The following is a 25,827-nucleotide window of genomic DNA, read 5'->3' as shown; positions in this document are numbered from 1 at the left end:
ATCACAATTACTACAATACAGTTAAAACAGTACAATTAACGTCGCCTATACCTACCGTGGCTTCATTATCTGTTGGTTTTCATTAAGGTTGTGTCAAACAAAGAAACTAGCCCCCGAGAATTCCCTTCCTTCATTTCTACTTGAAATATGTCACTTGACTTTGCGCCACCCTGTATTTACGCTGCTGCCGCTATTGTGTATCATAGAGGACATATAGTGAAAGGCGTGTATACATATGTCCTATTTGTGTTTTTGCGGTGATACATTTTGTCTATTTGCGCAGTTCCAATGGAAATGCGTGGTAGCCAACAGAGGCGACAAGGATTTGTAATAAATATATTTTGTGGGAAACAGCACAATCCTGTCTCTTGGGGAAAATGTGAATCTCGCACCCTATCCAGTCTTCTCTCGTTTTTCCTTTTCGTCCTTAGTTGTGCCACAAATATTTCATTATGCAAAAAACCCTTCGCCCAGACCAGGATGATGTCATCTGCTATAACCTGCTTCACAACTCCTATAAGGCTGAGTATACGCTGCCTGCCTTTTCACCACACTGCAGCTACGAAAGGAGTCCTCAGTCACGTGGATCTTAGAACACCTCGCAAGCCACGAAACCCGTGAAAACATGTGCAGAGCATGTGCAGCATACGTGAAAAGCAACGGGAACTCAAGGCGGCGTGAAGGGGAGAGCAGTGAGGTGACCACTTGTGTTACGAGTTTTCTCTCCACATTCATTGGCAGCACCTGGCACCGCAGCACCCCCAAGAGATCCTGGAGAGATAAGAGACTGGGCCTATATCACTATGGGTGTTTCAGTGTGACGCTGCATACCGTGGTATTACTTAAATCTTTGGCGAGCAGTTGTATGATTGCATTAACTGTAGAGATGAGGTGCCCCCTCGAATCCTGTGCCATGCTCTGCCGTGAAGCGAAACTTCATGCAACTTTCTGGTTATTCAGTTCGAACATTTTTTTCTCTCTTAAAATGAAAATTACTCTTTTAAAATTTTCTGTGTAGGTTACCAACAGCAACAAAGCATACTACACAATAATGTATAGGCGATATTTACACTTGGACTGCTAAACTGCAAAAAATAAAGCCACAATATGAGTTTAAATGCTATTTTTACCAATTTTGTCACAACATTTCTGTCTTACGGTAGAATAGCACAAATACCACGACAAGTCACTTTACTACCCAACAAGTCACTTTACTGAATTTCTGTCTTATTTGTTCCTGCAGTTTTTTTATTACTTAGTATATGCACTTATAAAGCCCATTATGTGAATATAATCCTCATGAAAGAATCTTTTTCTGCTGCAATGCTGCATTTTGCAATATTTCCTCGTGACCAAAAATAATGTAAATTTAAATGAAGATTAACTGTATCATCACGAACATTAAATAAAAATATTTCACACACACACTTGTGGTGCCTGGCATACTTCACACTGCTGACAGTGGGCTGGCAAAGGAAGGAGCTATAGTGACAGACTCACAGGCTGCCTGGCATGCCTTCATGCAGGGACTTGTGGACACATACTCGCACAGAATCCTTCCGTTTCCCCCTCTGCTTCATGGAGGGTGCATATAGTCTAGACACCTAGACATTCCTCTCACCGTGGTAATGAACGCGTTCATGTGGTTGCCCAAGGTCTGACTGGCCAGGCACGATCAGAGGAGATGTCATATCCAGACAATGCACTGACAGAAACACTAAACTACACCACAATGCTACAGTTCTACCAACAAGGCAGTCATGTTTACCCCTTTCCCACCCTTCATTTAATAGGGCAGATGCAGTCGGCTGGCAGCAACTGCAGACAAATTCTCTTGTTTTTACATGCTTAATCTCTTTCATACCATTCTATACCCTTCCTAAGGGGGAGAGCACAGGGGGGATGGGGCCCCAAGCCCGAAAGCATAGTCAAAACATAGTGCATAAGTTCCTCGCCTTCCTGGCCCCCCTTAAAGAACTCTATTGTTGTGGGTGCCCCCCCCCCTCCTTCCTTGTAAAAAATCCTGGCACTGCTGCAGTTCCTACTATGGGTCCATGCCTACATTCTATCACTCCACATGAGAATGCTTCAATTCACTGGGCATTCCTCCCGTTCCTATCCATGCTCCTTCCTCTTGAGAGTTTGCACTGCCCAGCTCAAGCAGGCAGGAACATTAACAGCTGGTCCAGCAAACTCGCAGATTCGTGTAAGGCAATGGAGCCCTGGAATGAGGACCCCACTAAATGAAGAAGACTTATCCTTACTTTGATAATAAATGTTTCCTCTCGCACAGTAATTGATCGAACCAACAATTTTGTGTGAATTATTTTTTGCATGACACAATTTCATTTCTGTGTACAAAGTTTGAAGCACCCTCAAGGCATCACACCCCTTTTTTTTTCCAAGAAAATGGGGCTTGAATAGCGACTTCCCAAATTCCAATATTAGCATTATTTTTTTTCAGCAGAATCTGAAATGGTCGAAAAACGAGAAAAAATGCCATATACATATATATATATGTACCACGCACACATGCACTGTCCCAGCTAATTCGGACCAAGATTTAGAAAAAAAACCTACGAGCTCTGAATAGCACCAGATGCATATCAGCAGCAGTTCTGTGTACTTAGAGCCAGTATGTATTTTCATCGCCAAGTATTATTTGGTCAACTTTATAACTATTGCTCGAATAACTAACATGTTTAATAATAATTCCTGGGGTTTTACGTTCCAAAACCACAATATGCATATGAGGCACGCGGCAGTGGGGGACTTCAGAACAATTTTGACCACCTGGGGTTCTTCACCATGCACCTAAATCAAGCACACGGGATCGCTAAGATGTCAATTATGAAGTTGGGGGAGGGTTGGGTGTTTAAGAAACCAAATAGCCCCTTGGCTGTGCCACTGCTGCACTCTTGCTGCTTTCATGCTGCCAGCTGTATTTCTTTCCTCCATGCTCTTATATGATGATGTGGTGCCTTACCGTTTATAATGAGTCTCTGCATCTATGATGGCCTGGCAATAGAAAAAAGGAAAAGAGATCAGAGAAACAAAGAGGGAAGTGGGAGGCACATTATGGGGGAGCAGCTCACTTTGTGCACTTCTCTGACCTTCCCTTGGATCACCTCCCCAGAGTTGACTATCCCATCTTTCAAGGCTGCGCTTTGTACGGTTTGCAGCTCCCCCATCAACCTTTCCACCATCAAGCCCATTGCAGCATACACGAGAATGTCTCTCTTACAATGGGTTCGTTTTCTTACATTGTGCCACAGTGTGCTGCATAGTTTCCTCGGCACCACCACAAACACTACACACATCTGGCTGCTCACTGTCAATCGCCCATAAACATTTCAGTGTGTGCACCGCACCAGCTTGTGCCTTGAAATGCAGGCAGCCCAAGGCTGTTGATCGAAACCACACTGATAGTTAGCCTGTGTCCCTATGAAGATAGGGACGGTATCTTCATATATATTACTGTATATTCTGCTAATATATGCCCATCTCCAGCTTTTCATTAAAACATTCTCTCTACCAATATATATGTTACCTTTGGTAGAATATACAGTAACTCCACCTTCATAGGGATGGCAGTGCCATCTAGGAGCGATGCAGCAAAGTCTTGCATCTCAAGCACTAACGAGCGCAAACGAGTGCAGCTGTGGTCAAGAAATTGAGCCTGCAAGACTGGCTTGCAACATTCTCCACAGTGGTAGATTGCAGAGATCAAAGGCACCAGAGTGACAAGCATATGTCGCGTTGTGTGTAAATATTGGTATAAAACAAAGGTGTGAAGGAGCTTTGCTATATGTAGATTCCAAGAAAAGGTTGGAAATGCTGCAGTTTTATTCACTTGGGAAGCTTTCTTACGGAGAAACTCATACTTTAAGCTTTGTGCTACAAAGGGGTAGATGATAGTGCAAGGGTGGGTTCCAGAGTTCATTAGAGTAGAAGTCATAGGGTCAATTCTTTAACCTCATGTACTTAGGACTTCAGAATTTTAGAGCACAATAAATTTTATATAGTTTTTCATTAAGCCCTGAATTCTTTTCAACGGGCAGAAAATTTTTTTTGTAGGCGCCACTTTACTACCATCTAGCGCAGAGTTTCCTACAATACTTACTAGCGGGAACTCCGGCACTGCAATTGGTCAGTCACCGTGGGAATGATGGGTAGTACATGGATTTGCCTTTCTTCGTGCTTGTGGCTTCAAATGCACTTGTGGCTTGGTCTATTTTCACGAAACCTCTATAAAACGTGCTATAGACGTTTTGTGTTTCATGGGTTGTTTTGGCTTTTGTTTCGGGAAAAAAAGAACAAAGGCTCATTGTGAACCTCATCAGCTGATATGAACTAGTGAGCCTAAAAGGCTCAAGGTGGTGAAGTGGGACTGCTGAACTTCATCTTGCGACAAAGTGGCTGCAGGTCGCACGAAGCCAAAGGAATGCAGTGATGGAAGTGCTCCAATTGCTCCAAAAGAGAAATGCTGCTACATGCTGTTACAAACTGTGATTTTTGTTAACTGCTCTGAGCCTGCTCAAAAATGGCACTGATAAAATGAAGGTGAGGAACTCTAATCGTGTGACCAACTGGAAAGCCCTAAAGAAACCGAAAACAATCTGTATACTATCATCCTAGTATGCACCTTTATCTGCTCTGATCTCATTTATGCAACAAGAACTGACATATCAAGCACTTAGGTCATTTAGCTTTTTTTTTTTTTTCATTTTACATGCAGGCTATTTTGGTGAAATGTGCAAATGACCAAAATTGTATTTTAAATATATAGCTCATTTCACGGCCCGTTTGATAACCATCTTTCTAATTGTTCGTTCCTTGCAATTTACGTTGATTGTTGTCTGCAAAATATCTTTCACAAGAAATAATATTCACGAGACGCTTCGGTGATGCTTAGAACTCCAGGAGCTGTACAGCATATTTTGCAATCTGCTCCGAAAGCACCAATAGCTGCTTTTCTCCTGCTACGAAAACACTTATGGCCGCTCCAAAGAGGTAGTTCTGCTCGGAAATTTGCTCTAAAAAGTAAAAAGTCGCTTTGATCACTGAGAATGAAGTTTAGGCAAATCCATGTACTACCCATCATTCCCATATTGGCTGAAGTGCCACGCATGGCAGCTCCCATAGACAGTAGCACCAGATTTCCCTCTATGGTACTGCAGAGTACAGAAATAATGTATTCTGAATATAAGAAATGAATAATTATTCAGTATACACGAAAAATTGTGCCATGTCCTACTTATAGGACACAAAGGCTTAGTGGTTGTAAATTCCAATATGGTGTGTTTTGACACTGGTATTTAATTCTACCTTATTAACGCATTTAAATGCTGAAAAGCCAGCATGGTAGCAACACGACACTAGTTAATGCATCTAAAGTCCAGAAGCAAGTTTCTGTGCTCACAATACGTAGCTCTTCATAGCACTTGAATCGCCTCCAGATAATATGGGACATCATAATAGATTGCTGAATCCTCCTTTCCTGCACCAAAATTATTTTTGCCCATGCCTGCGAGATCAAGTTGCCAGAACTGCATTTTGTCATTATCTTCTATCTCCATCGCACACTATTGTTATAGTCGGCAAAAGTATTCAGATTTATTATATACAATCTTGCTATTGGAGCCCAATTACAAATTAGTAAAGCAATCCAGGCTGTTCAATAGAATACCAAGAAATCGGAGGCTCACACAAACAACTGCACTCTGAATTGCAATGAATTCAGAGCTCCGACAACCACTGAGCGCCGGTGTCCTCTATTTAGGACGCGAAGACTGTGTATTGCTGAGGGCGATGCATTAATGTTGAGGAAAACAGATTCTGTAAATAAGCCCTTCAACATCTTAGAAACGATATAAAAAATTATGATAGGTACGAAGAAAATAGTTAATAAGTAAGACATCAAAAATTTGGTTGTGGCTGTTGTCATCCTTCTCATCTTTTGCAGTCTTGCTTTAAACTTTGTATAGTTATAATGAAAAAATACTACTACCAAGGTTGGCATAGCCGCACTGATGATACCTCAGACGCTTGTTTTAATTTCAGTTAACTACCAACAGCAACTTATGTTTATGCCTTTTTTATAGGGGCCAAAGGGGTTAAATTTCAATCATGAAATACTTGTTAATTTGCTTCATTTTCTTTGTATGTTTTTAAGCGATGTGTTGCACCCCTTTCCCCCTTTTTTCTGTCTCTGCTGAGATGGCAGCCCTACAGGTGACCAGAACAGACTTCATCCAGTGTACAGTGCTGTTCACTACTGTGTAGTGCTAATGGCCCTCTACTCTATTATAGGGCAATGCTTGGGGTGATATTCTGCAAGTATCCACTAAGTGGACTGTTCATTTCAGCCCGCGCTGATTGGCTAAATATTGAGGGTGAGCAAGCCGGCACCAGTAGTGAACCCTGTCTTCGATCTCAATACAATTAGTGCACGCTGAAACGGGCAGTCCATTTTGTGGACACTTACAGAATGCCACACCTCTTGGCTGCAGCTGGGTCCAGAAGTGTAGTAAACATATGTGCATGCAGAACTGCTTTTCATGAATGGCATCTGCAAATTATGCGCATTCACTTAGGCATGCACTTGGCTTTCCGATGCTTGCAATCTCTGTTGGCCGCACAGTTAATCTGGTGCACATGCACCGATAGCAAACACCCCATACTTCATAAACGGCATGCACTAACTTCAAGGTACTGCTCCCCTTCCACAGTATCACGTTGGGAATCATGGCAAAATTGGAAATTTAGGCAATGTATTTATATATTTGTTCTAGCCACTACACACATTATATGTGCAATTTTGTTGGCCGATTATGCCATCTTAAATTAATGAAAACTTTTTTGGTTTTCTTTTATGCCAAGTGACATCATTCATGCATTGTCAGCCCACGTTCATGATTCCATCGTCTAGCGATTCGAGACAGCAGCTTCAGACCATGTGCAAGCCTGAAAAAAACTAAGCAACATTCCAACATTGCTGCTCGTTTAAAGCTATATATATGCACAAATATGCATCTCTCTTAGGTTGCACATGATCCTTGCTGCAGTGTTTCGGACCAAGCAACCACTAGTGGGTGTCGCCCCATACAAAAGGCCGTCTTCTCTTGCCCTCTACACAGCAGTGGATAGCCCTGTACCTGGTGCATGCGGCACTGCACAGCACTGCTGTCTGGTCAGCTGCATAATTTATTGCTGCAACATTCCATTAATACTAAACCATTGCACTGCCTTGCTCATAATTGCAATATTAACATTATTTGTTCTGAAGTCACAGACAAAACCATGCAAGCCTTTTTAACCATCACAATATAAACAGCTTATGCTAACATTGAAGAAAATGTTTTTCACAACTCACTATCAGCTTGCATCCAATTTCGTCACCCTATCTAACAGTAGTTCAATTACTCAGCGCCTACAATGCTTCTGTCACAAAAATAAAAAGTCAATTATCAATGACAATTATATTATGTCTGAGAAGTTGTGAAAAAGTGTTTGCAACATTCTAAATAAACTAAACTGCACTACAAAACACCGCTTCAATATGATAGTGTATTTACACACTTGGACAAGAAACCTGTGCATGATATAGTTGACTGCACAGCATTTTATGTTGGCCTGTATAACTTCCAAAACCATTTTGTACATACCGAGTTCATATACATTGATGATCAAATTATATGTAACATAAGGCAGACACACATAATGGCCACATATGTGTGAAAAGAGAGAAAATTTCTAGCCAGGAATCCTATTCCTGTATGTACAGATGCGGGCACCTTTTAAGTTTTGAGAGCAATGATAAATGCAAGTTTTTACTATTTATGAATGAGTGAGGAAGAGAAAAAAACAACTTGGAGCATGTATTATGGTGGAGCTAAAGAAATAAAACAAGACTACTGCTGCCTCACATTAAAAAAGAGAGGTCTATTAATTAATGGAATGCAAGGGCACTTGCAGCCATAAACCCCCACATTCACACTACACCAGCCACACAAACTTCATTCACTGCATACAGCTGTAGCAACCATGGACTTGCTAGCATGTTCACACCCCTCGCATGAAAGAAAGGTCCACACACAAACACATTGATCATGCACATGCACAAATTTCTCTGTTCAAATAGAACAGAAATAACCAAGCTAACACTGCTTGCACAGCTATTAAATGCTAGTTCCCAAAGTTGGATTCAATCTTGTCTGCAATATGCAAACAGTGCAACATGGCATAATTGATGCTAAAAACACACTACTACTATTGTCAGTTGATCTCCAGTTTTAGTACTTACTTGGCTGTTTCAACCAAGCTATTTTCATTTGAAATATTCGAGCTAAAGGGTGAGAATGCAACATTTAAAAGATAAACAACCACAAATGCACTTTACAGATTTAATATAGATAACAAGATTTACAGCGGTTCCAAAACGGAACTCGCACAAAATCAGTTTTAATTCAGCGCTATGTACAGAAAAAAAAGGGGGGGGGGATGCAGTTTTCATCACTCAACAAGGTTTGACGAGTGTGGTACAGATGGTGAAAAAGCATGCTTAGGAGCATTGCATGAGTATTACTAAAAAAAAGGAGGGGGGGGGAGAGGTAAAAGAAAGTATATAGCAAGAAGAAAATGATTTAACACTAAATTGTAAATTTCCTGTTTTAAAAATAAGGTATATTAAAATAAAAGTACATTAGGTATAGCTAACAAAGGTAAATAGCGCACCCAGAGAGATCAAACTACTAAATGAAGCTGTAAGAGGCAAGCAAAAAACATTATATAAATATAAATATCATTTTTCAAAATAAATGTGTCGCACACCAGTTTTTCATGTGAGAAGGTAACCACTCCAGGGCTGGTTTTCTGCGGCCAGTCCTTGTGCAATTCTGAGGGGAGGACTGAGGATAAAGCCATCTCCAAAGCACTCCTACAGTGAGTGTCCTTCCTTTTCCAGAAGTTAAGAATAGTAAGGGAGTGGCCAATTTAGTATTACTCAGTAGCCACTACAGCAGGAAATGGTGCAGGAGCAATGGTACTGATGAACATCACGTGTTCATTCCCCAGTCACTTGGTGCCACTACTGCACTCCGGAGACCTCCTTCCAGCCAGGCTCCGAATGCCACCAAAAAATTTCAAGACACTCCTAAGCACATGAGTCAAGGTCACTCCCCATCAGCCTGCTGGTCATCCACATCTGGCTTTTTCAAGTCTTGTCCACCAGCGTCTTTAGGGCAGCGGGGCCCATCCACATCCATGGGTTCCTGACGGGCAGCATCCTCCTCATCCTCCTCCTCGTCATCCTCTGAGCTGTCCTCATCACCAAAGTCTGATGTGTGTAGCACAATCATGCCATCGAAGGAGCACAGGCACCGGTCGCACTTTTCAATGTGGCACACACGAACATGGCAACGCCGTATGTGCTTTTCCTTCAGGTGTTCTGCCAAGTCCTCCACATTCTCCTTGCAAGTTGCACATCGGTTGCCCACTTGAGGCTCGGCTGGCTCCAATGATGCAACAGGAGTGGCCACTTTTGCGGGGGCTGCCTCCTCCACCTTGCTACTCGCAGAAGTGGGAGGCTTGGGTGCAGGTTTTGCTGGCACGCTGGCAGTTTCCTTGGGCTCAGGCTTGGCTTCTGCCTTTGTCGAAACAGTGGCTGCTTTTGTAGGGGCCACAGGAAGTGAGGGCGGGGCCACGGCTGGTCGCTTTGCAGGCCTGTCATCTGATGCAGCAGCAGAAGAACGCTTCATGGCCCCACTGTGCACTGTGTATACATGTGTTTCAAAAAGCTTGTAAAGGTTGAACGTTGCTGTGCACACTGTGCACTTGTAGGAGAGATGCGCTGGCTTCAAGACCACACGGTGCACCTGCACACACAGCAAAGCAATATATTTACACTTACAAGTTGCTCATCTGTGGTAACAAAACGTAACAAACAAAAAGCACTGTTATGCAAATGCAAAGTCGGCTTCTCACCTGACTCATGTGAGCAACCAGCTTGGAGGCATAGATGCGGCCACACACAGTGCAGCGACCACCATCTTGGCCAGAGTTGGCCAGATCCTGCATGTTGGATGTGACCAAGCCATGAGCACCAAGGAGGTGGCGCTCCAGCCCTTGATCCGTGAAGAAACGCCACTGGCACTTCTGACAGTTAAGTGGAGGGCGGGAAGCGAGCATCTTAGGGTGGATCTTCACCTTGTGTATCCACTGCATGTGTGTACGCAGCTGCTCCAGGTCTTTTATATAGCCATCACAGATTTCGCAGATGACAAAAGCTGCACCTGAACCACTAGATTCAAGGATCACAGGTGTTCGTGGTCGCTGGCCTGGTGGGGTTTGTTGTTGGGCTTGCAAAGGAGCTGCGGCACGAGGACCTGGTCTTGTATTGCCATTGTTGGCAGGCGTTGGAGCGCGGGCAAGGGTCACAGTCAGCTGTGGGCTTCCATTAAGCAGTGGAATCACTTCTGAACCACTACCAACAACTTGGAACACTTGGTTGGATACAGGAGCTGGCTGAATCAAAGCTAGCCTAGGACGTCCACGTCCCCGGTTCTGATTCAGCGATGCAGTTGACGCCAGCTGCTGGTAAAGCGGTGGGGCTGCTCCCCGGGGACCTGCAAGTGCAGGGGCTCCATTCCGGCTCAGTGCAGTGTATGTGCGGTTTTGGCCACCTTTTGCTGGAGCTGCAGCATTAGTGCCTAATGCCAGAAAGAACTTTTCATAAGTTTTAATGTCTTCTATAGTAATTGGCTTAGCTGTCACTCCTGGAGGCTGAAAGTCACCAGATGGCAGCTGATTCATGCCATTGTTGAAATATTTCTGGCAACGGTTGACATGGCCACTGGCTTTAGTCTTAAGGTTGGTCTCGAAAGGACAAAAAGGGCACTCATAGAACTGTGGTGGGGGCTCCATGGTTGGCAGTTTGTTGTGGATAGCTTCCATGTGGAACACAATGGCCTTGGCATCACGTGTCACAAAGTTGCAAAAACTGCACTGAAGTTCCCGACGTGACGTAAAATGTGGTGTCAGTAGGTGGCCTTCTAGGACAAGACTTGATTCAGTCTTGAAGTCGCACACTCTGCAAGGCTTCACCTTGAAAGTGTATGGGGCATTGGCAATTTTAGCTTGCTGGTGTGCTTCAGTCAGCCTACGGTGTTCCTCAATCATCTCTTGCGTACGGCCGCCTGCCTTCTTCATTTCACGTTCCTTAAGCCGTATTAGATCCCGGTTGAACACTTCAAGAGCCCTACTCAGTCCAAGACCAATTAAGAACTCCCCAGCTGTGCTCTGGAAAAAGTCACTTACAGAGTTGCCCCCCTTTCCTAAAGGAGACACTCTTTTCTTTTCAGGTTTTTTGTCACGGGCTGCACCATTTTCAGTAAAAAACTGGTCTGGTTTTTTAATAAGCAGGGGAGTCACCAATGATGGTGCTTCTAGCAAAGCCTCTAATTCTTCCATGCGAAAGTCACCACTCTTTGGCATAGACACTGGTACATACTTGCCAATCTTCACGTAACGACGAAGGAACTTGGGAAGGCCAGGCTGCACTTTCTCTTCTTCATCCCCACCTTCTTCTTCACTTTCCTCTTCCAGTGGCTGTTCCAATGCTTCTTTGCTAGGCTTAACGTCACCAGAGTTCTGAGACTCCTTCGCGGGCATAGAGCTATCTTCAGCAACTCCATTGCGACCTGGCTCGGAACTAGTCGAATCCTTATCATTGCTGTCATCTTGTCGAGATGCCAAGCTATCATCTTCTTCTGTCTTTGCATTCACTGTTGTGTCTTCCATATTCTCTGTGCTGTATAAAAGGGGGAAAAAAAAGCTTCAGCTAGAATAACTTGCCGGCTAAAAAGAAATCCATAACTCATTCAATTTTCACTATTTTGTCCACTTATGAAAATGAAATATACAGTAGACTCTCAGTCAACGAAAATCTGTTAAACAGAACTGCTGCTTAAATGGAACAACTGGCTCTGACATGATTGGTTTCATGCTTGAATTCTGCACCCCTATTCAACTACCGGTAAACAGAACTACTGTTAAACGGAACATATTTTCCTGGTCCCTTCAGGTTCCATTTCATGGGAGTCTACTGTATATTATTTACGGGGGTATTATTTACGGGGGGGAGGGGGGGGGAGGAATCGAGAACAAAAAGATTGTTTCAGCTTTTGTGTGTACAGTGCTCAAGGATTCAAACGCGACAATTTACGGCAAGATAATGCACATACTTTCCTTTCCCACCATCTTCAATTTGTGTGATATAGGTGCAATTTTGACTCAAAACACTTGCATCAAAGCCAACATTACCTTTAGCAGCCAGATTCGTGGAGACTAATGCGGTTATCTCGAGCAATTGAGCATACCGGTCGTTCTGATATTCATGCCACATTTAAATCAGCGAGCATATATGCATATATATGTACTGTCGGCCGCAAAAGTTTGCGGGATCTGTAGCGCATGGCGGAAAACTGCATTGCTGCACCACCTATCGTCACACGGCGTGGTGTTGAGGCTATTGGCCCTGGCCTTGGTGATCAGCTCTGCTAACGCACCTTTGCCAGAACTAATCGCGGAGGCCTCTGCCGATAGCCTCAACACCATTTCATGTGACAATAAGTGGCGCAGAAATGCCGTTTTCTGCCGCTCCGTTACGCGCTGCAGATCCCACAAACTTTTGCAGCTGACAATACATATGTACATACACACTAGCATACACATCTATAGGGGGGTCACCCCCTCCCCCCTATACAAAATACTGGCTGCTGCGCCGTTATCTACCATATCAAATTGCATTCTTCAAGACAAAACAGGTGTTACTGATGCACTCATCACTATTTTGCCTTCATCACAAAATTTCAGCATGCACAAAAAACAAGGACACAGTGGAGGAGAAAAACGAGCACTTATTTCGTTTGTCCCCTCCACTGTGTCCTCGTCTTCTGTGCGCGCTAAAATTTCGCGATGAAGGTGAACCAACTCACCCAACTTGCGGTTCTACTGCAATTTATTTCACCTAATAAAGTCTGCCTCCATCAACCCTCATATGACATTATTTATTACTCTTTCTGCCTTAAAACTTTTACATCTAAAAAGTTCATAATTACAATGCTAGCTGGCAAGTTTTGTTATACTACCTCTGTCACATGGGCAGCTTTAACTGCGGTTATGCTTAACCATGGTTTACAGAATTAACTGCAGTTAACGCGAATGCGGGTGAGCCATTGCTACACGGGCTCAATTAGCTCAGTTGAGCAAGCCAACGAAATCACGTGCTGATCATGTGGTCAGCAAGAAGTTTGGGCACACCCTCGGAAAGTTTCGTGGTACAAGACAGTACTTCTACACCTCCGCTAACCTCCGCGACAGTGTACTGAATAGTTCTACCTTCAACTACATATTCTGTGTTGGCAGCTCTGTGAGGTGGGTAGACATGAACAATGCGAAAAGCAATTCCCCTCAAGAAATGTGTAGTAGTAGGGCTGCACCCTCTCGCAACCCCCTCCGTGAATGGAATAATCTTTGCTGTTGGCCTTTCCATGGCAAGCCTTGTTTTCCACGAATTTTGTTCGTCTATTGTTCGCCGACCGGAGTCGCGTTCTGTGAAAATTCGCTGCGAAGCTGCCGATTAACTTGCGCCGGTTCACGGCTGGTGCATTCACAGCTTGTATGCCATCTTGCGAGCTTCTCTTTTAGTGAGGGTAATCCGTGCTGGCCTCGCTTGGTTTGCAATAACCACGGTTGGGAGACTAACTGCGGTTACGTCTGCTGTGTAGCTACTTCTAATCGTGGTTAACCATAATCGTTGTTAACTGCGGTTAAGGCTGTTCGAGTGACAGGGGTATTATTAGTCTTTCTAAAAAAACTTTAGCAGCTGCAAAATATGTCTGCACCAACGTACAGTTTGCCTACTAAGGCAGTTGCCTTATTGTCAGCCTTCTCATAAAAAAAGATCTGTATTGGCTAAAAAAACGTGCGGCATATGAGTAGTAAATCACCAGGCAACAACACATTTTCACTTCAAAAATGCAAAATATGTATTTCCTTTTTTCATGTATAGTTCGTTTTGCATTGTCCGCCAAAACAAAAGTGAAGAACACCCTTGATTGTGTGCTGCACCAGGGTAAACTGAAGGTAAGCAGCACAACATTTTTACAAGGACAAGCATTGAGTTTCCACAGGAAAGCTTTAGTGCACCAAAAAATATACACATTACGGAAAGAAACAAGTGAAGTTTAGCACAGAAAAAAAAAGCATCAATGAAGTGCAACTTCTGACGTCATTAGATGCGCTTCCCTAAAAATCTCACGTCTTATGTGCCAAAACCACGATGTGACTATGAGGCATGCTGTAGTGGAAGGCTCCGGAAATTTCGACCATTTGGTGTTCTCTAATGTGCGCTGACATCACACACTACGTGGGCTTCTCTAGCATTTCGCCTCCATCGAAATGCCACTGCCGCAGTCAGAATCGAACCACTGACTTTCAGGTCAGCAGCAGAGCACACTAACCACTGTACCACCACAGTGCACATGGTATGCCTTCATGCGTCATCTGGGTGGCCTCGATAGTTTCATGTGTACACTGATCCTGATGCTCGACCTTGGTTTGTTCCAACAGTGGGGTGCGACGCACAGGCATGACAGTGAATAGTTAGAAAACCTTGTTTATCATTGTGTGAATTGCTGTTGTTTGCCATGTTGACCTCATTTAAACCTATTCTTGTCTGCAGACAGGCTATGTAGACCATAGTCTACATAGCACATACCAAGCGAAAGAGGGAAGCAGTACACAAAAAACCATGGCAGGAAAAATTATCACCAGGTGGAATCTGAAGGCGGAAGCAAGGTCTCTGTAATCCCCTACGTGCATCAAATTTCCCACCAATTAAAGAAAATAGGCAAAATTCAGATGTGCAAATGTTTCTTTTTTCCTTTTCTTCACAAAAACTCATTCTGGCCACCCGGATGGCACACAAAAGCATACAAAGTGTTAGTAAACCAGTAGCCAGTTTATCAACTGTGACATTTAGAGGAGCCCATGCAAGACAAAAGCAAGCCACACTTCTACATGTATATATATATATATTTTTTTTTTGCTAGTCTTCATGTACTGCTCACTGTAACATGCATATATTTCACATGTGCAACAAAGTTTGCCAGGTGGAAGTCAGCACTTGTCATTTTCTTTGGCATACCTGCCAAGTTTGGAGAAACGGAATCCGGGAGATCTACTCAACGAGGGGGGGGGGGAGGTACTGCGATAGCAATTATATGGCACTGTCAGCGGGATTTTGCGGTCGCCGCTGATCTGTACAGAGTCCAAATCGATAACGTCGCTTACGCATCGTCTGTTTCACGTGCGAGTAAATGCGCGCTAGCGCTAGGGACGAACGCGGTTGCATCAGAGATGAAACGACCCAGCCGTCACCGTCGCGCGAAGGGGACATGCGATAACATCGCCCCGCGTGCGAGACCTGTCGTCGCTTGCTTACCAGTTATTTTGTCGGGCAAGGGACCATAAGGGGCGCCGTTGAGACGGGAACGGTCGCAAGCGTTGGTGAACACGCTATCTCGACAGACATCGGTAACGGCTACCCTTTTAAGTGCTGGGCTGTCCACTTAAAGCAGCAGTGACACAAAGTTTTGAAGGCGAGATAACTTGTGGGATAGATTTGTGTGTACACAAACGCATCATCTACGAAATATTAACGGCCGATATAACCTATAACACATTTAGGATCAATTTTTAAATTGCGTGTAGCGCATCTGTACGCGAAACGTCCCACCTCGCGTCACCGTGACGCACGGAGCGCGCAATGCACTGGACGCGCGGGGCAAAACTGGATTTCCGGGAGATTTTCCTATGACCTGTACAACCGGGAGAAACGTTCAAAATCCGGGAGTCTCCCGGGTAATCCGGGAGACTTGGCAGGTATGCTTTGGTTTTAAGTCCCCATATCAACAAGTTGCTGTTTTTTTTCCACTAGGCAGAACCAGCTAGTCCACACTTCAATGTTACCAAGTTGAAGTTATGACTGCACACTACATGAACATACCATAAAATCCCGAGCAAGCGCTCCCCTTGCTTTTTCAGAAGACTTAAAATATGCGCTAATGACCGAGCAAGCGCCCCTCCCCGCCATTTTCACTGTCTTGTTCACCGTTTTCATTCGCCCGACAAGGGCGAATACCAGCTGTGAATGCATGCGTATTCAATAAAGCATTTCATTCAAAGCACGTGCACCTCTTCCGTAGGTGCAGTAGTTCCTTCAGCAAAAAAGATCTAGTGTGACATACAAAAAAACGCGTATATTCCCCGCAGTAGGGAAAGAGTTTAGCACATCACGAATGACATTTGAAGTGATCTTCAAGAAATTAGGTGATAACTACCACCAAGAACCTTTAAATGGATCCTTATTTGCAGCACTTGTTCTGTATATGTGTTGTATATACTTGAAATCAAGACAAGAAAACTGAGAAGTATGGGTTTGCTTCTGATTGACTGATCAAGTAACTGGAGCACCAGTCACGCAAAAACAAAGGGAACACATAATGGCACTTAAAAATAGTTAGCAAGCTTTCTTGCATTTTTTTCTGTAATACATAAACGTAATTTAGTTCTCACGTTGATAAACCATGTTTTCTGAATTGTTTATGGTCACCTGTAAGTGCAAACAGAAATAATCACATGCTGGCCTAAATAAAATTAATGCTTTGATAGTGGAAAGTGGCAACGAAATATGTTGGCAAGAAAGAAGTTTAAAAACATGCTTGATGAGTATGAAACCTGATGGAGCATGGTGCAATTAAAGGGGTACTGACACGAACGTTTTCAGTTGTCGTTTTTTTGCGTCAAATGAAAGGTCAAGCCCACAAGATCCTAGAAAAGGTAGTGCTAAGCGCGACTGCGCCCTGGAAAAGTAATTACAGTATGTTTTTAAAAGCTAGTTTCGGTTTCTACTGTACCCTGACGTCACAACACCGCATGAGCTTCTCGTCACGTGCTCGCACAATATATAGTGACGGCTCCGTTGGTGACGTACAAGCGGCCATTTTGGAAGTTTTGATGACGCACAAGTGGCCATCTTGGAAGTTTTGGTACCTAACGTCATCACAACTAAACAGACTGCTGCATGAAGTCACCGGAATTAGTACTGTAGCCTGACGTCAAGCTAGTGTCGATGTCAGTAGGTGCGCCATGGAAAAATTGACTTTATTATCAAATTAAAATATCTTATCAGCATTTGCCGAGCTTCACACTTGCTCAGAGCCGTCTCTGCGTGCAGGAGGTTGGTATGGCAGAGTAAACTCGCCTTCGAAAAAAGGTGTCAGTACCCCTTTAATGTTTGAGGAAAAGCCGCTTGTCAATGAACTTATGCGGTGTCTCGCTCTCCAGCAATAGTTTTAGTTACACCACACCATGTTACAATTATGAGTGGAACATAAAATTCAGCATAAAGTCTTCCACGAATAAGCCCCAATATCATGCTTTGTTTGGGTCACTTCATTTGCTTTAGCTCGAGAAATTGGGACACTCGATTAAGCTTTAGCTATTTTAGTTCTACCCCCAAACAGCAGTATTTTAATGTTGAAAAATCATTATCACAAAAATTCACAGAAAATGTTTTGCCTTAGGCTACTTGGTTATGTACCATTCTGGAAACACCACAAAAAGATTAGGATGAGCAGAAAGACAACACAGGTGCCAATGAGACAACGCCAGCACCTGCCTAATCAGCACGTGTGTCGTTTCACTTATATGCGCCTTTTATACTTTCCATTAGAACACAAAGGGAGCAAAATATGAACACAACCAGCAAGCATATTCCACAGCACAGGGATTATGCTTTTTCAGTGAACCTACACTCTGTTATCTCAGTTACATATCATGATCTTGTAAACATGCAAGCAGTTGCACCGACAACAAGCTTTTGATATTCAAATCTCACAACACTTATTACTGAACTGCAAAGCATGGTGATACCACTGTGCATGTTGCATTTATTTTAAGGCTGTTCTCTGCTTCATAAACCACAGTAGGAGTCTTTGCTACAAATTTCACTGCTTACTACAGTGCAACCAAAACTGTGTGCACAACGGACATATGACCTCTTAGGTGGTAATAGAGGGGGGGAAAGGGGGAGGGGGGGTATGCTCACTGTACATATAGCATCACCAGAGGAACCATGCCACACTTTGTTTTAACAAACCTTTTATGTTTGCTTTCTCCTGGAAGGTGTACTGTGCTGCTTGGCATTGACTCATTAGTATTTTCCCCCTTAGTGGACACCATTTTTGCTGCAGGAGCCTGCCTGTAAAAAAGGCAAACTTTAGCACATATGTTCAACTGAGTAAAGGAAAAACACAGCCATCTGTTGTTATAGCTTCAAATATAAAATCTTGCTGCTAGGACCTAGGCTTGAGGCTTAATGTAACAGATGCACAAAAGAGCAGCGTGTGGTATGCAGTGAAACTGCAACACTCGAATGCCCATGAGATATTTACTGATTTAGTAGTTCTGTACACAAAGAATGGTGAGAGTCAACAAAACCATTAAGCTCATAGACCTCTATCTGAAGTGCCAAATGTTGACACACAACTTCTACAATGTTTGCCACGCCACCAGGTGACACAACATTGTTATGGAGTGACAAATGAACAACATGCTGACAGAAGATCTTGGGGAAGCAGACTAGAGCACAAATATGATGGTCAGCCATGTTAACTATCAATGTTCAGTGTAAAAACAATGTTTATATTCTTCCTACCTCCTATGTTTTTGTGGAGGCTCTGATCATTTATGTTGACAACAAAGCTCTACAGCAGACTTCGCAAAGCTCCACAGCAGGTATGTCAATGCTGGAAAAGAGTTCCTGAGCTACCTGCTGGACACCTTCGTCCCCTACTGACAGTCCCTCTGAACAATTTTAACATGCTGGTCTTTACCTGCTTGGGCCTTTTATGACAACATTGAGAAATAAGTGGATCGCAGTCACTACAGATGCCACAATGCACTATGCCATAACTAAGGCCTTGCTAACTAGATGCACCAGGAATATCTCAGATTTTCTTAATGAAATCCTTCTCCACAGTGGACTTCCAATAGCTGCTTACAGCCTGTGGCTGCTCTTGTCCAAAGTTGCCGACAACCTCCTTCATCTTGTACTGCAGAACACAATGGCCAGAAATCACAGCAAATGGACCACCACGCTGGTGGCCTACGCGAATTTTGTACATAATTTTATCACATGAATTGGCATAGCAGTAGATGAGAAATGGCACCACTGCCAACCATAGTTCGGCAAACTCACTCATGAGTCGACTCACTCAGGCTCACTTAGATCGGGCCATGAGTCTGAGTGAGTCCGGAAGAGTAATATTTTGGTGAGTGAGTCCGGTTGAAGAAAACTTTAGTGAGTCTGAGTCCGAGTGAGCCCAGTTCAGGAAAATATTAGCTAGTACGAGTCCGAGTGAGCCCTAAATGCTACTATCAGCCTTATATCAGCCTACGTTTATACTCAAGTCTATTCACACATATGTGAGCACACTAGCATTCATGTGCCACTTCATTATTTGTTGATCAGAAACACGAGTTCGGGGAAGGGAAGCCATAACCTCCTCCCACAAACTCTTTCATGTGAAGTTCTTGATAAAAATATCTCGTGTGAGTCAGTAAAGACATAAATATCAGTAAGGACATAAAAATGTGCTTACTGGATTGATATATAATGATGATGATATATGGTATATGATGTTAACTTGTATTTGAAGGTACAGGATCAAAAGGTGTATCATAGAGCACCGATTATGTGCGATATTGGCGTTAAAGAGGATTGATACCATGATCGAAAAAGCTAACCTTACACCAACGGACTCATGAATCGACTCACTCAGGCTCACTCAGAATCAGGTGAAGCCGTGAGCCTGAGTGAGTCCGGCTGAGTAATATGTTGGTGAGTTTGAGACTGAGTGAGTCCGGTTGAGAAAAAGTTTAGTGAGCCTGAGTGAATCCGGTTGAGGAAAATTTTGATGAGTCTGAGTTTGAGTGAGCCCTCAGAGCAAAATATATTTCTTGAGTGAGTCTGAGTGAGCTCCAATTTTTTTGCCGACCTATGCTGCTAACAGCATAATGCATGTCAGCCTGAGGATGGTGAAGGCCAGTTGCTCTCTAACGTGCCCACATCAACATATACATTAAATGACCAGTTTTTCGCAAAATCCAGACAATTTGGACACCTTCCTGGCCCCACCATGTACACCATAGAGCCTATGTATAAGAATGTGCATAATTTGACCTTCTGCCATGACTGCAGATCCAACAAAGCGTTAGTTTAAAGGACCCCTGACAGCAAAATTTTTGTTGGTGACTTTTTTACTGTAATTTGTAGCTTTGGGTCTGGTAATCCCCAAGTTAAATCGTAAATGCTCTAGCGTATCGTATAACTAATTCTAGCGTAGTTAATTGTGACCATTTTAGCGTCACTACCTCGAGAGCAGCCCGACAACAAAGCGAGAGGGGTGCGGAACAATAGGCCTCACCGGGTGCCAGTCGTCGTATTGTGCACGTGCGCCCCGCAAACCTTCTGTGACGTCCACAATACTCGCTTTACTCGTGGAACGTCACGCGGGGCCTCTATCTACGTCATACCAGGATGTCGCAAGGTGCAGCCAACTCAAGTGAGCACTCATGCTTACTTTAAAGCCAAATTAAGATATCTTAAAGGCAACGTTCGTCGCTAATAATCGGTCAGATGTGCCCCCGTATACAGGAAAGTCAAACAACACAAACATCTCGAGGTTTCAATTTTGGTGTCAGGGGTCCTTTAAGTCACTAATGCTGCTTTGCCGATTTTCTCTGCCAAGAATGAGTGCTCTCGTTAACCAATCAGCTTGCAGCTGTAACGGTTCCCAAACACAACATTTGCCGCATATGCAACATATTGCGGGTGAGGCATACCAAGAATGGACAGGGGCCACTGTCACGGGATGCGTTCCTTAATTAAACACACACATTTCCCATCACAGTACGAGCACCAAGGTGCCTACTTAGGCCTTCAGAGCTATTTCGATCATTGCTTTGGCAACTGAGGGCAGCTTTTAAGACATGCATTCGTTTTTCAGGACTACCTAATTTTCTGCATAATTTTTCTCTCCCCAGAGAGTATGAAGAATCAGATGATGACTGTATGTGGTTTTAAACAGTAGAAAACCATTCCCATGCTCCATTCAGCAAAAGTTCTGTATGACTTTCAGGGCTAGGCTTTGTTTCTCTCTCTTCCAAGTTGGAAGGGGATTGAGAATATGCAGGGTGTCCTTTATAAATGTTGGCACAGTGAGGACCAGTGCCTCATGGTCACCGGCAGCACACTCAGCGCAAAGGCCTACGACCAAACTTGTGACATTTTGAATGTACTAATGTGGATTTCAGACATATGACCTCATCCGATTTTATATATGCTTTTTGAATGAACTGACAGATAAAATTTGTAGCATAACTACTAACAATTGGGCGAGTTGGTACCGATTCATACTGGATGCGCAACACTAGACATATACCAAGACGTCATGGTGTCTCTCGTATGTGTCTAGTGTTGCACATCCAATATGGACTGGTACATACCGTGTATCGAAGGCGAGAATTAGGTGTTTCATGGGTTTGGTATCATTTCCTTTCTTGATCCTCTCAACAGTAATCGCATTCCGTATCCTCTAGCCCTTGAGGAGCTCTATTTCACTTATTTCTAGTAAATCTTGCTAAGAAATAACACCAAAAAACGTTAATCGACTGATAATAATCCCGAGAATGTCTCCAAGGCCCACAAGAATTCAGTGTTTCCTGTACCATGCTTTGATCACACACACCTAAGTAACAAAACTCCACTATAGTCAAACAAGCTCCGGCCACTAAACCGTAGCACACCTGCCCTTTACCTGTAAAGGACAGTCGTGCTAGTTGGTTTCCGTTCGAACTGTAAATGCTTTTTCTCAGCTAATGTAAATACTACACATATTCAGTGTGAAAGGTTCGTCGTTACTACCTAAAACATTACGTTTAGCTGAGCAGCGATGTTGGAATTCCTCACGAGATTTACCAGGGCGTTTCAAGTTTCCGACCTAAAACCAGCAACACAAACGTGTGTCTGTATGGAAAAGTCAGCTATCTAAAACGCTCGAGAAGTGCTTGACGTCACAAAAATGAGTAAGCGCTATTGGATGTAGCAATTATGCAAATTCTCTGTGGGAGGGACAGTTATGGGTGTGGGCAGAGCTGACATTTTTTCTTGGGTTGTAACAGACTATAGTCATATTGCTTGCTTTCTTGGCTAATGATGATGATGGACTTCAATGGCACAAGGTATGGCCAAAGAGGGCCAAGCAAATGAGTGATTGTGAAGTTTCAATGAATGAGTGAATTAGTAATGATAGATGCAACATGGCTGTGTACTGGCCTAAGAATAGGTCTAAAGTGCATAACATACATGCATAACAATATCATGGTGACTAGTGACATGCCATGCACAAAAAGATGGGTCCCTTGCACATACGGGTGTGGAGACATGTCCTAAACAAAGAATGTACCATAGTAACAGCGCCCTCTAAATGGAGGCTGTGCAAAGAATTTTTACAACAAATTACAACAGCAGTGCACAAACCTCATTAAAGTCACTACAAATAAACTTGACGCCAACAAGTTGTTATGTGCCAATGAACAGTTGGGTAGATATGCTGTTGATATGTTACAGAAAAGTTTTCTCCCTCAGCTTCTGCTTTCCAACACTACATGGAGGACAGTTAGTCTTTTACCACATTCATCACATACAAAAAGTTTACTGCCATTCAACACAAAATTGTGTATACTGAAGTGCCCTATCTTGAGTGGACGAAACAGGACATCAGTTTGCTGTGACTTCATAGTGGTGACGAAGTACTGAACTGTGGCTTAATTAGATAGTTTATTATTACAAGCTTGAGTGTCCCACAAGCACTGCCAGTTTTGCCAGAGCACCTTAGTTTTTTTCAAATGCAGGGCTTCAAATCTGTGATGTGGACAGCTGCGGATGGCATCACAAGCTTTTGTTGCTGTCAATGCCTCTGTGCCCAAGCACCTAGCATACGGCAACACACTGAGAGACAGTTTTTACAACGCTCAAAAGGGTAACGACATGAAAATTTTCAGTTGTCATTTTTTTTTTGCATCAAATGAAAGTCCAAGCCCTCAAGAGCCTAGAAAATACTGTAAGTGTGAGTGCACCCTAAAAAATTAATTACATGTTTTTAAAAGCTAGTTTCGGTTCCTACTGTACCCTGACGTCACAACATGGTACGAGATTCTCGTGTGCTCATGCAAAATATTGTGACGTTTCCATGGCAGCTCCGTTCCATCACTTTATTGGCGTCGCACAAGTGACCATTTTGTATGTTTTGGTGTCTGACATCATAAACCAGCCATACTGGCGCATTAAGTCACCAGAATTAGTACTGTCACGCTACTATCAATGTCAGTAGGTGCGCCATGCAAAAATTGAATTAATATCACAATATCCATTTCCCGAGATTCACACTTGCTCAGAGTTGTCTCTGTATACAGGAGATTTGTATGGCAGAGTAAACTCTGTTTCAAAAATTGGTGTCCGTAACCCTTTAAAGAGGCTGTAAGTATAATGACGTTGCTGTTTTAATACACTGCAGTCAATGTTACTGTATAAGTCTCTGGCATGCAGATACTTGTTTCGAAGTGCAAGATGGTGGATTCCAAAAATGATGGACCAACAACTGCATAAGAGACACCAGCATGCTATTTCTATGCATCTGTGTAAAATTCTGAGAGAGAGAATGTTGACGGGGGTTCTAAAAAATGCGTCCAAATGTGCATGTCAGGGGTGTTTTTAGCGACGTCCACAAATGAAGTAGTGTCAACCTCAGCGAGCCGCCACTTTGGTGGCAGCTTTATTGGAGCCCTCTATGATGTTCAAGAACAGGATATCATTACTTTACAGGGTTTCCTCATAAGAAGCAAGAAGGGCACCCTTACTGTAGGTCACTTACTGAAAAGCAATAAACGCATGGTACTGTTTACGGTAAATTAAGAGGGATGTTCACATTTAAAATTTATTTTCAGGAAATATGTAAAACTGGAATATGCCTTCGGAAGACAGTGACTGCACTTCTGACTCTACATAAAGACTGTGCAAGGCTTGTCCTAAAAGCTCCAGTGGAGTGGTGGATGTTAAAATGAACAGGATACAGCACCTTTAAAACATGAGCACACTATACCGTAAAATGCCGAGCAAGCGCCCCCCCCTCCCTTTTTCAGGAGATCTGAAATGGCCAGTGACCGAGCAAGCGGCCCCTCCCCTGCGGCCACTTTTTTTCAAGACGAGCATCGCTTGTGTAAAAGGAACCACAAGAATGAGTACACTGAACGCATATCTAATGTTGTTTATGGAATTCCGTTGTCATGTGGCCGGTGGTATATTGGTCAAGCCGGTCGCTGCTTCAATGATTTGACAGTGATGAGGGGGAATAAAAACAGTAAATAAAGCATTTCATTAGAAACATGGATGGGCATTTTTTATTTTTAGCGGCTCTTCCGCCGCCATTTTGAATTTCGGTCCGGGACCGAGCAAGTGCCCCCCCTCCAAATCTGGTCGGATTATCCTTCACCGTAGGGGGGGGGGGGTGCTTGCTCGGCATTTTACAGTAGCCTAAGCGCAATAGTAGTATAAGGGTTCTGTACAAATTTATTAAGTACTTCCTATTGCTTCCATGTGTTTTTAAAGTTTTTTTGTGTGTGTGGCACTTTTGTGTGGTGGACAATCTTTACAAATGGCTTTACAATGACAACTTGCAAGTACTATTACAATTTGTCATCGGGGCAATTTGGCACTTCATAGGTTCTGCACGTGAATGCCAAAATATATGCACATGAATGCCTGCGTGACGTCACTGATTTTTTAAAGTGTTTTTTTGCTATTTCGGCCTTCTTGGCTTAACAATATTTCCTGAAACTTGATATGTTAAGTCTCTGGCACCCTCAGAGGACAATGCACAATTACCACGGTAATCAGCAATTTTACTGATTCAGGGGATACTAAAAGAAAATACTAAGTTGACATGGATTGTTGAAATAGCATTCTAGAAACCTCATAGTGCTTGTTTCATGCTAAGGAAATGCTTAGTTTGAAAGAAGATCACGCTTTAGTCATCCACATGCCGTTGGTGCTCTTCAAACTGCCCGCCTCAGAAGGGGCTTGTGACATAGCATTTGCCATGCCCGCCCTTTACTGCCCAACAGCTGGCGTTGCGGTTTCTTGCTACTAGTTTCTTCTTGGCTACAGCTGCTGTTGGTCAAGTGGCACTCAACATACGGGCATCCGACAACATCACATGGATGCAGTATTTTGTCGAACTTGCAGTTAGGGCGAGTTTCATGAGAGAGTAAAGCACGTGCACCAAGCAACGTGCAATAACGAAACTACCACTGAGACCCGGCCGCACTAAAGTCCCTATACCTTCGGAAAAGTACAGCTTTCTCTTGATCTACGCCGCTTCCTCCTCTCCACGCCTCTGATAGGGCGACTGTGGTCACGTGGTAGCGCGCGCCCTCTTTCTCGGTATTTTGTCTCCTTTGCCTCTCGGCGCCATGTTGAACACTCCGACGTGCCATGTGCTGTGTGTTCGCCCCATGCGAAGCGCACGAAGTTTGAAGCGTACGTGTGCGTCTCGCTCGTATTGTCGCGATGCCGGGTTGCTGTGCGTTTGGCTGCCATAACCGTGACACCCGTGGGAAAAAGTTTTTTTGCATTCCGTGCGG

At 43.5% G+C, this 25,827-nt stretch overlaps 1 protein-coding gene across 2 annotated transcripts in view; it reads right to left on the bottom strand.

Annotated features, from left to right (window-relative positions):
- Window positions 1–7,550: 7,550 nt before the first annotated feature.
- Window positions 7,551–25,827, bottom strand: part of LOC119373920 (MOG interacting and ectopic P-granules protein 1) — a 54,917-nt gene continuing 36,640 nt past the window's right edge. The window contains exons 3-5 of one of the 2 annotated variants that reach the window (XM_037643986.2): window positions 18,224–18,325; window positions 9,985–11,809; window positions 7,551–9,875 (exon numbers count right to left, since the gene is read on the bottom strand). In XM_037643986.2, coding sequence (XP_037499914.1) covers window positions 9,174–9,875; window positions 9,985–11,809; window positions 18,224–18,306 — 2,610 coding nt within the window. In that variant the 5' untranslated portion in view covers window positions 18,307–18,325 and the 3' untranslated portion in view covers window positions 7,551–9,173. The remainder of the gene's footprint in view (window positions 9,876–9,984; window positions 11,810–18,223; window positions 18,326–25,827) is intronic. The other variant, XM_049420052.1, reaches the window with a different exon arrangement.

This window comes from Rhipicephalus sanguineus, chromosome 1, assembly GCF_013339695.2.
Source record: "Rhipicephalus sanguineus isolate Rsan-2018 chromosome 1, BIME_Rsan_1.4, whole genome shotgun sequence".
Classification (NCBI taxonomy): Eukaryota; Metazoa; Arthropoda; class Arachnida; order Ixodida; family Ixodidae; genus Rhipicephalus; species Rhipicephalus sanguineus.
Note: the sequence above shows the minus strand (reverse complement) of the source record. Positions and strands in the feature narration are given on the sequence as shown.